At 32.0% G+C, this 12,410-nt stretch overlaps 1 protein-coding gene and 1 non-coding gene across 3 annotated transcripts; one reads left to right on the plus strand and one right to left on the minus strand.

Annotated features, from left to right (window-relative positions):
• TRNAM-CAU lies at window positions 5,522-5,606 on the minus strand. The gene is given in 2 exon segments: window positions 5,522-5,557; window positions 5,569-5,606. It is a non-coding gene; the product is annotated as a tRNA-Met (tRNA).
• LOC104713506 (RNA-binding protein 24) lies at window positions 8,964-12,404 on the plus strand. 2 transcript variants are annotated; one of them, XM_010430645.1, is made up of 6 exons: window positions 8,964-9,588; window positions 9,686-9,809; window positions 10,098-10,215; window positions 10,641-10,677; window positions 10,894-11,191; window positions 12,142-12,404. In XM_010430645.1, exons 1-6 carry the CDS (start codon window positions 9,403-9,405, stop codon window positions 12,255-12,257), a joined length of 879 nt encoding a protein of 292 aa, XP_010428947.1. In that variant the 5' UTR covers window positions 8,964-9,402; the 3' UTR covers window positions 12,258-12,404. The 2 variants fall into 2 exon arrangements, with proteins under 2 accessions (XP_010428947.1, XP_010428948.1); XM_010430646.1 differs by having other exon boundaries at window positions 10,897-11,191.

The following is a 12,410-nucleotide window of genomic DNA, read 5'->3' on the forward strand; positions in this document are numbered from 1 at the left end:
TAAAAAAAAAAAAAAAAAAAAAATTGGTTTTTTTCCTTTTCTTTTTTGAGAACTGAAATAGTAGTAGATAAAACGGGGAGTTGCGGGTCCCACTTTGAAACGCGGTAATATGTCGGTGGCTCCATAAATCTGACGTGGCATATGTGACGGTGTCTGTAAACGTACACCCGTATACAGGCGATTACGAGACTATGTTTGGTTACAAAGATAATAATAAAACGTGGATAAGTTTTTAGTGTTGCACGGTATTCGAGTTTTCTTGTGTTGTGGCGGACCGTGACAAAGGAAAACTTCACGGATCGTTTAATTTCTGGATCACATGTGATGTTTAACTATTTCCCAAATTTTCTTGATTCAACATTATTAAAAAAAAAAAAAATGCAAATGTTTTATGTTATATTTATTCCAAAATTTATGCACACAAACCAAAACAAAATATAGAATTGGAAATGTTTAGTTAACTCAAGACTTGAGATCTTTGGAAAAGTACAGATAAAATGCATTTACTTATATTACTACGTGAATTTGTATATATGCGACGTGCAATGTATCTTTTAGAATTTCTTTACCGACGAGTTGTTGTTATTAATCAGAATTTTGTTTTTGTGTGTGTACACAGACACATTTTTTGGCTTTGTGGATGTAAAACACGTGATGATCGTGTGATAGAAAATTTATTTCTGGAATTCTACATGTACTTTTTTGTCCATAGGTCAAAGAATGGACCAGTCAGAGATTATGAATCTAAAAGCATGTATAGATTAGTGTTAAATTAATTTTTTTTTTTGACGATAAAGTGTTAAATTAATTATATCATTAGAATAGTAGTAGTAGTTTTACTATACCAGGATAATATTATGCCGACGCTTGACATTGTAAAATATAAAACGGGTCTTACAAATTTTTGACATTCAAGGTTGATGAGTGAATATACGCACAGAAAAAAATAAGTCGCATGTGACGACTGATTTTTAATTAACATAGCTTAATTTGATGATTATAATAAATAAAGAGTAGATAGGGATAGCTAAACTTAAACCAGCCGGGGCAGTCGTCAATTGTTACTTAATTTTGTTTTCAATGAAATCTATTCGTTTTCTAACTAATTAAGAAATAATGATTTATTTGATACAAGTCGTCGTCACATGCGACTTATTTTTTTCTGTGCTTAAAAACTGATAAGATGGAATAGACACCGACATAGTTTGAACTTTTGTATAAACCGATGTCGACTGACCGAGGAATATTGTATTTTTGTAACGCCATTGTCAATATGCATAACATACTATAATTTTTTTTTGGGTCAAAATATACTATGACTTTTTTTAAAAATGTAACTAATACATGAGATGAGATGGTTAAATTAACAAACAGATAAGTGTAATTAATACATGAGAGTAACATCTTTGTTCTTGTGGTTCTTTTTCTTAATGATTTACAAAATAGTTTTGGGGAAAGTTTTATGAAGACGTAAGATGATGAAGAGATGTATATAGATGACAACTCAGAATAAAACAAATATATTAGAGACAAAACGGTCCAAAGGTTACAAAAGATACGCAAATAAAGTTACTTTTTCACTACGTTCCATTCCATTCCATTCCATCATCTCTTCCGTAATATCGACATGGCTACAGTCCTGTTGCATGAAAAATCATCATATCTTTTGAGTTTACAAAACGAAGAAACAAAAATAATAATATTAACAAAAAAGACTTTTTTTCTGGTCCAGATCGATGTTACTAGATAAGTTTTTGTCAAAGATGTTGCTAGATAAGTTAGTCGTACAATTTTGGGAATTTAACGAAAATTGCTTTTTTACTGGCAAAAGAGGAAACGTAATGCATATTACTGGTATTTTACAAATACTCGTGTCATATTATAACTGTGATATGTGAATAACTCCGAACTATTTAATTAGTAAGTAGTCTAATTATTTTACAAATAAAATACTCGTGTGCATTCGTTGACTTTTTGGTATGAATTACAAAAGTAATGAGTTACCACAATTTGATTACATAAAATACAAAGGAATAAAATTTGTATTTTTCAAACACATTTATAATAAGATCCACAGATGAAACAACTAAAGAAAGTTAGATTATTAGATCTATATCGTCAAAGCAATTTGTTAGTTGATTATCTACTCTTGTTAAGACCAGATAAAATAAGTAAAAAATTGTTCCACATTACATAAGCGTGTGTCGTGGATCTCAACCCAACATTTGACTAATTGAAACAATTAAAAAATGAATTATCAAAATTCGACAGATCTAGAGTGGATCTCGAACTTACTTATTTGTAGGTTAATGTGAAGTCGTTGTCGTTCCATTAATGTCAGTGCCCTATTTCCTAACCTCACTACGCTAGTAGTGTACGCTCTTTCTTACTCGATATTAGTATTACTGTAATTTTTTTTTCCTACATTTTAGCACGAATTGATTTTATTTTAATTACTTAGGTTATAGCACAAGTGGACTTTGGTTCAGTGCTTAAATAATTTGAATTACAACAACTTTTGTATATTATTAAAGTACCAACAAAAGGCGATCATAATTCGTAACTAGTAACCGTAGTTGGGGACAAAAGTCAAACGACTTCGCTACGTTACGTATTTGCCAATTCATATACACGCTGTCGGAACTAATTATGTATATACAGTACGCAACTTTTTAATTACACTTTTGTATTTTTTTCAAGTACTTTTTTTTTGAATTTTGTCGTTTTCACTCTACTCTATTTTATTTTGTTTTTTTTCCTCCATTATTAAATTATTTATGTCGGTATTTTTCAGATGAACTTTTCTTTAAATGTCAATGAACTAAATCATAAGCGCAAGCATAAAAATGGTACGCTTTATACGCGTTTTTGTTTACCTTATGAATTTGTATCCAAACCAATAGTATACTTAAACTGACTAATGATTGACGTTTGGTAATAATGTTCATAAGTCAAAAACAAAAAATCATAATCGTCCATGCGTCTTTTTAAAAACCTTTTACCCTTTTAATCACGGGATATTTTTACAAAATACGAAGTTGCTCTTTATGTACCATGTATATTATAACTATATAAGATATTCGTCTGTGTGTGACGGTAGATCTGGACGACATAGTATGGGTCATTTTGTCTTGGCTTGCATCACTTTTCAGAGTTATGATAAAGTGTCCACAGTTATGGACTATAGTATATTACATGCACGTCCCAGCCTCCCAGATTTATTATTATGTGACAATTTACCTCGTAAAAGGATATATCTTTAAAAACTAGGTTTTTTTTTCCTTATCTTGCTTTACAGCAGAAAAGTCGGTTAATCATGAGTTCATGACGCGTCGTAGTGCAAGCCCAGACATATCCACAAGTGAAGTGAAAATTTGAAAATATTATAAATTCAAAGAAAGTAATGAACTTTTTTCTCAATATGATATTATGATTGACAAAGTTTCGGCCGGGGACTTGAAAACTATGTTCTTTATATCGAAATTATATATATATCACTATTGGATATCAGCAAACAAAGTTTTTTAAAATATGTAATTACCAGTTGCATGGAACAAAAGGAATTTCGCATTGTTCATATAAAAAAAACATCTTGATAGAAACTGGCACCTAATTTCCTCAACTAACTTGACCTTAAGTGCTACCAAATCCACCACTCTTTATATTATTTAATTAACGTAACTATACATCAAATTTCTGTTACGATATATATACAGGGCCGGCTCAAACTTTTCTTGCACCTTGTGCCAAAAAAAATTTTCTCCTAATTTACAGGTCTTATTTGTAGATTTTCAGTATTTTGAGGTTTTTTTGTCAAAATATGAAACATTGAAAGCCTAAAAACCTTATAATTTTTTCTAAAATATTGTGATATGGTGCAAATGCACTTTGTGCACTGGGTCAGCGCCGGCACTGTATATATATATACACGTAAAACCAGTGGAATCGCACTGTACGTCGATAAAGATTTCGATGAAGTACACATATTACTGGCGATATATAGATATTACAATTCGTCTGAGGAATAAATGATTTCGGTGGATAAGAAAAGATTGGATTATTTTTGTTTTAGTGGCGACAAGATCAGACTTATCATTAGTAAAAACTATTCGATGTATACCATATAAGAGTTAGAATATACAGCGGCCAGAACAAAGGCTTCATTATTGTCCACTCGAATCCAAGAGTGTTAACTCAAAGTCGACATTTCGTTTTCCAGAAGTTGATGGCTATCCATCTTTTGTCCCCTCATGTTGAGATTATGAAGTTTTGTTTTTCTTTTGACAAATTAGATATGTAAAACCAAAATTGCATTGAAATTTAAAGATATAAACCCGTTTTATGGCGAGACTTGTGTCTTGACTCTTGTCATTTAAAACGCCAAGAGAATGATCAACTATATGATGTCTATATATGACTGAAATCGTAATAGGAAAACGAAACGCTAGCTGGTTCTTGAACTATAACGTAAATCATTTTTAACTGTTAGACAACTATGAAATTATAGATGGGAGAGAATTATAATCCTAAGATAACGATATAAAGCACAAATCATAAATGATCAAATGGGAGATGGACCAAAGAGAAAAGGGGCTTTTGCAAAATTCTCAAAGGAATAAATTATGAAATGAATAGTAAAAAAAAAAAAAAAAAAATATCAACAAAGGAATTCCATGTGACTTCTTTTAACATTGTGTTGGTGGGGGCTCCTCCTCCCTTCTTCTCCCTCTCTTTCTTTCACGTCAAATGTTATAAAAAAAGGCATTTGCGACAATATTACTCGCTTAATTAAGTTCCTCATGTGCAGCAGCACCACAAAACCACATGCCCATTGCATGTGTTGTTGATCTCTTATTATATATAAATCATCAAAACAAACCCCTTTTCTATCTCTAAAACCCGACCATTATATTGATGATTGTTAAACACTCAAGATGATGAAAATTAGAGTGGCTGGAACTGAAAGATTTTAAAACGAATGTATTATTGAAGATTTTTTTTTTGTTAAAGATTATTGAAGATTTGTTTTTGCATGGATATATATACCGAGGATTGAATTTTCGACTAGTTTGGGGGTGTGACGGCTTTCCCTTTAAACGTGTATAATAAGTTGTAGGGACGAATTTATACGTATGGAAAACTAAGGGGAACGAACATGTGAGAGAATTGAAGAGAGAGAGAGAGATAATGACTAATGAACTGGAGTTTTCAAGTGATTTAGATGGGTACCAATATCCTCATGCTTTTAACTTTATCTCTCTCGAATAATTTTGCATAATTGCTTCATGACGCCTTCATGACCATGACATGACTTGATTATGGATAAGCCACTTCGTCATCTGTGAAGAGAAAGAAAAAAACCTTTCGAACCTGGTGGGCTTCTTAGAGGCCCAATTTTAAAAATATAATGGATGGGTTTTTTCGTTTCATGAAAAAGAAAACCCAAAATTTAGGCCCTTTGTGTAATAAGTACTACACATGGGAAAAAAAAAAATCAGTGGGGCTTGATATAAAAAGGCAATGGGGTGAGAGAGGCTCGAACTCTCGACCTCAGGATCACTCAGTAGCTATGAGACCTACGCGCTAGCCAACTGCGCCACCACCCCAGATGTCTTTTCTTTCAAACTCTATATTAATAACTTATTAACAATTAATTAAGCATAGGTTATACGATTGAATCCAAATAAATTGGAATGTTTGTAAAGTTGGTATTTTAAAAATCAGTGATCGACGGACGAGGCTATTTTTTTGCACACACAAGTCAAGAAGACAACGAAGTAGAAAGCAGTTGAAGCGTGACAGTAAGTCCACGTGGAAGGGGTGCTCGAGACAGTTCATCGGAATCTCTCTAACTGTCTCTCTTCTTTGCCACGTTCGTTGCCTTGGCTCCACTTTGCTCTTTACCTGTCTGTCTGTCTCCTTATTTTGATTTTTTTTTTTTTTTTTGATTTTTTGTATTAACCCCAGTTTATAGAAACAATAAACAAAAGAACAATCTGTGTTTCAAGAATATCCAAAGACTTGCAAGAAGTCTATATTTGATTAAGTATATATAGTAGTTAAGAAATGGATGAATAATCAGGCATGGATATTTGTGTGCTCGCGCTGGTACACATTTTAAACAAAATATATATTTGCTTGTGGATCTATAAGAAAAGCCTTTCGCTAACTTGGTTATGACATACACAAAATCGAATAGTTCTATTATACCAAATTAATTATAAGGATACAAATTCAGCATATAGTAGGGTGGACTTAGTGGATATATATATAAGAAAAGCGAAAAAGGGGTTTAAAAATGATGATGAGGAATAAGGATGGTCGTGCGTGCGTGCGTCTATCAAAGCTGCTCTGCAATGAGCTCATCTCATGTAATACTTTACAACATGTAATTTATGTCTTCTATCTTCCTGTTCAAACTACACTACACCCATATATACTTACATTCATATATCTTATATTAGCACATATATAGAATGTACTATTTTAGAGACCAAAATAGTTAGACAATTCAATCGATAGCGCTGCTTGAGAAGAAAAATGTAAATAGAAAGCGTTACTACAAATATATGATTCTTTTTTTAGCTAGGGGTCTAGGATATTCGACTAAATATAGAGATTAATGGTTTTTTTTTCTTTCTGACGGCGTCAAATGTTTTAATAGTTCTGCATATTACTTTTGTAACAACACAATATCATGTCTTCATTATGTGACGAATATGGAAACGGCAAGGTTTTGTTTGCATCGTTTAATTTCTCAGTTATATATTTTACAGGCCAAAGTATTTTTTTATTAATGAAAATAGTATACATTTTTAAAATTTAATGGCTAGTAGGGGCCACTTAGCTTTTATATATGCGAAGAACTTCGCATAAACAATTTAGATCTCTAAAACAAACAAATTAGATAACTCAATGGTCAGAACTCAGAAGTAACAACAATGTCAACATTTCATCTATGTCAAACGTTTATATTTTATTATAGTCATAATAATCCCCGGGTGATATGTATATATGAGGTCATCGTTAAGAGAATATATATAGGGTAGAGAAGATTAGTGTGATTAGAGTCGTCTCATATAATCTGAGAATGTAAAATTCGGATTATATATACACCAACTAACGTGGCTTGAAACCATATGTATAAAGCATTTAAATAAGGAATAAGTAAAGACCATGTATTTAATATTGCACTAGACATGATATATTATGGCTGATATATATAACATGACTACATGATCAAAACAATCATAGTTTCATAGTTGTAAATATGGAGGATGAGAAATCTTTAAAGGGATCTATCCGAAAGTCAAGAGCGTCTTCGTCAATATTTTGATTAATTTTTCTTATATGGTTTGGTGGAAAGAATAATGGACTTCCACTAATCATGAAGACTCATTAACAAAATCTGTTTGGCTTAATCATTAAAATAAACTAGGTAAACAACCCGCACATAGTGCGGATAAATCAATTCAAATAAAATTATTATGAGTAAAATTATTATTTGAAATCTAAGATTCGTTTGTATAAAACAAAATATGTAACTAATTTTTTATTATTTAATTTTGTGACTATTTTGTTTAAAAATACAAAATATTTGAATGTAATTTTAACGTGGTGAAGAAATTTGTATGGACTTTATTTTAATAAAATATGAATAATTATCAATTTAAAAAAATAATTTGTTGTTTTTTAAAGAATAGTAATGTAGTTTCAAATTAAATGGCTACAAATAGTTTTAATTTATGTAATGAATTTTGATTTAAATCTATAGTAGCATAGATATAATTAGTATAATTAATAAGGGTTATTTGTTAAAATATGTTTCGAGCTCTCTGGCGACGACACATCAACATTTTTTCGAGAATGTTTCTCTATTAATATATAGAGGATATATGATATTTGACACACACACATACACACTTTACATCGTTTTTGACAATATGATTGAGTGCATATATATATATATTTATTTGTGGAATATGAAGATCGGGTTGTCAGTTAGCTATATACATGTCATTCTTTATGATAATATACCCAAATAAGATTATGGAATCACGAAATTATGCCCAATAATTATACGGAAATAAATCTTCGAATTTATAATTATATAAGTATATGAAAAATCTAAATTGTAAAAAAGAATGTAATTCTAAAATCCAGACTGTTCTTTTGTCCGTCCGTCTATAGCTTTCCAGTAAGCTAATGATTAAAGGAAAGGTTAAGTACATGTTAGCATGTGAGAATAAGGAATAAGTCCCATTATTCAATAGAAAAAAAAAATATAGATATATGCATTTAAGTTGATACTGAAAGTATATATTAATTAATTTCATTGTGAAAAGATATAAAACTGTCATCAGTGTATGAATCACACGAAACCTACAGAGACAAGCAGGAGGAAGAGAACAAGAGACCAACTCAAAAGAGAACATGGGAAATGATTAAACAAACTGTATGAAACTTATCAAACAACTGTATAGTTTTGACATAATCTGCATATTATTAAATGTACTCTAAGGAATTAAGATAATTTATCTATAAATCACCCAAAATTTGGATGACAGATAAAAAACATTAAAATATCGAATATATATTTCTAACGATGACAGAAGACAGTATTAAATATATTTTTTTAAAAAAAAAAATTTGATTGAAAATGTAAGATTCAGTATTAAATAAAAGTTCATTTCTAATACAATCAAAACCTTTTTTGAGATTTTTTAAAATCAAGCATTATACTAACTAAAACTTAATAGAAATCAATCACACTATCTTGTTAACTATATATATACCTTGATAAGATATAGTATAGTTAAGAAATAATAAAATCTTTGATTAATACATAAATAATTAGATACACCAGAGTAACGTCGTTATAACTAAAAAGAAGATATCAAAATATATATTATGGAGAAGAAAAGTTGTGGAGGAGCTATAATGTTAAAACCTGGCAAATTAGACAGCGAAGACATACTCAAGTGCTGCCTTGTCACACTCTCTCTCTCTCTCTTCTTCTTCTTCTTCTTCTTACAAAACCCTCCAATCCCAATTCTTATACTTCCCCAAAACAATCTTTTATATCTCTCTGTCTCTCTTCTCTCTCCCTCTCCGTATGTGTAGGGTCGGAGTCAAATACGACACTGTTTTAAGGGTTGCAATTTGCAACCTTTTGATTGGTCTCTCTTCTCTTTGCCCAACCAAAAACAACCTTTGATGATATAAAGATCAGCCAACTTTGTCCATTCCAAATCTCTTTCCTTTTTCCCCTAATGTTTTAGACAATCCCACTTTCCATATTTATTTATTTTATTAATTTCTATTTGTTTTTGGGGTATATATCATCATCATCATCATTGGAGAACTCCATATATTTGTTGATCGTGATATTAAATTAAATAAATGTCTCAAACGAGCTATTACCGATCACCGTTCGGAGACACGACTTACACCAAAGTGTTCGTTGGAGGATTAGCATGGGAAACTCCTACGGAAGAAATGCGTCGTTACTTCGATCAGTTCGGGGAGATTCTTGAAGCCGTCATCATCACCGATAAAAACACCGGCAAATCTAAAGGCTACGGATTCGTAAGTTCCTTTTTTTCTCTATCTTTCTTTTGTTTCACGTTTTTGAAATTAAGGGTTTTATTTGCTAAATTTCTCCGATCATCTTTAATTTAATTAGGTGACCTTCCGGGAGGCAGATTCTGCGACAAGAGCCGTCGCTGATCCAAATCCTGTGATCGATGGGAGAAAAGCTAATTGTAATATTGCATCTTTTGGAAGGCCTCGACCATCGCCGCCTCGAGGTTTGTTTCTTCTTAACTTGAGATTACTCCGTAAAATCTTTTTATTTTCATGAGTTTTTAATATGATCATGACATATTATTATTGGTTTGGTTAGTTATCAAGATTTTTTTTAAGGTTTTTTTGATAGTCTAAAGCATTAGTTGTACATTTCTCAATTATGTTATGTGTGCGTACGTAGTGTAACCAATCAAATCCAATTTTTGAGATGGTGAATTACTAGTTTTTAAAACTTGATCCATGAGCAATGTACTTAGTTTTCAATCGTTTTGTTTACTATTTCTGTATAGGACGAGGACAAACAGGAAGTCCGAGTCAATACCAAAGTGGAGGACCATCAGCCTATACCGGGATGGCTGCACCGCTGCCACCGGCTGCAGCTGGCCAGCTCATGTATCCCTCCTACGGGTAAGCTAATTAAAGGCACTAATTATTTAAAACCCCAAGGATTTAGTTAAGAGATACTTATAAATGTTTCGCATAGATAAGGACATGGTCCATTGCGATAGAAATGGTAGGAGACAATTTAATGCGTCAATCGGGCCACTTGTTGTCAGGCTGTAAATATGATAACATAAATATGTACATTAAAAAAAAAAAAAAATCCTTGCAATGAATTTTATAATTGTTCGTCTTCAAAATTATAGTCGTCGCATATATATGTTGAGAAAACCCTTATCGTGCAAGACTGTAATACTAAAATGAAGGTTTATTTATAAATCTGTTTTAAGTTTAATAATAAACAAGTAGAATTTGTATTTTCGGAGGAATATTATAAATTTTTCTAATTTTGTTTTTACAGAGAATCATTCAATTCTTCGTATTTTTTTCAGGTACACCTATAACCCTGATCAATTTGGGTACCACCAAGTAAGTCTCTCTTTCTCTCACTGACATATACATACGCAGCATGAAAAGCAAAACCGAATTTAATCATGAAGTGCAAGATATGAAATTAATAATAGATTTTACGTACAAAACGTATCTTGCACATGTCGACCACTTACATAATGCATGAAAAACACTAGCACATGCATGTTTGTTGTAAACATAGACACCCATTATGATGATCATATATACATGCAGCAGGCACTGTACAACACACAGTTGCAGCAAGCTCAGTACTATCAGCAGCAACAGCAACTATATGGAGGGGGAGCAACATCACCATCATCATCAGGAGCAACCATCATGCCTTCTCCTTATTATTACGGATATTCTCTTCAAGCCCCTAGAGTACCATACCAACATCATCATCATCATCTTCCTCAACCATATAATCCTCAACAACAGCATCAACGGTTTTCTTCTCCCTCTTTCCTCGTTTACCCATCCAATTCCTCTTTTGCCCCTCCTCTCCAAGGACTACTCTCTTCTTCCACCGGTACGTACTTACCTCCTTCTTCGACTCTTTCTCTTATTTTATTTTAATGTTTCTTAGGAATCTTACGTACATCTAAAATAAGATAGTACGTGAATATATGTAACATGTGTTAGTCCACTCATACTAATTAGTATTAGAAACTCATATAAACATGTATATCATTTCAAAACCCTAGATTGTCAGTCCAAAAAATGTCATTCAGCTCGAGATGATTAGAAAAACCGTCATATTCCAAAATACATGTTAGAAATCGCACATCTTAAATAAGTTGCGATCTACAGTAGTAAATATGTGACATAGATAGATCATCAATTGATTAGCAACTTAACGTTAATAAATTGTTTGAATAAATGATCGAACGACATGTCTATCATCACGTGTAGTTGCATTAATCATTCATGCACTGCACGTAATTGATCCTTCATGCTGTCTTAAACTCGAAAAAGAAACCAATAAAATAAAAGTTATGCACTCTTAAGAGAAAAGAAAAAAGAAAGGGGGGTTTTGGGTTGAAATGGAAAAGAAAAGGAGAGTGAATGATTGGAGAGAACAGTGAATAAAGGATAGCATGTGGAGTGAGCTGTCTATTTCAATTACATTGGTATATGTGTCTCTTCTATCATCTGTCAATTTGGTCGCCAATTGTAATGCCAGTGAAGCCACCATACACTGACAACATCTACAACACTAACGTATAATGTATATGCATTTTCGTTTTGGACACTCTCTGTGTGCTGTGTGTGTCTAAAATCCAACATTTGATCATTGCATTTGTCACCATTTTCAGTATAATTGATTGGTTTAGCTGAATGATTGTACTCAAACTACATATTTATTTTGAGCTAAATCAAATTAAGTTGCAATATTAGTACTGTATAACATTCAGTATAGTTGTCAGATTTTTATCCGGATATATAATTATATTTTTATGGCCTTTTCTTTTTCTCTAGAATCTGAAGCAGTACCACAACAAGTATCAACATCATCAGCAGAAGGCGAAGCAACAACAACTGCTCCTGAAATTACAGCCAGCAGCAACACCAAAGAACCTATTTCAAGTTCTTGATCTTTCTTTCTCTCTCACATTTCCCAATTTGTACAATCTTCACATTTTTACCCCTCTCTCTCTCTCTATCTATCTCTGAGAAAACAAGAAAAAACAGCTAATTCATTTATTTCTCAACCAGAGCTATGACTTGAGCCCCAAGAAGACGACTCA

This window comes from Camelina sativa, chromosome 9, assembly GCF_000633955.1.
Source record: "Camelina sativa cultivar DH55 chromosome 9, Cs, whole genome shotgun sequence".
Taxonomy (NCBI): Eukaryota; Viridiplantae; Streptophyta; class Magnoliopsida; order Brassicales; family Brassicaceae; genus Camelina; species Camelina sativa.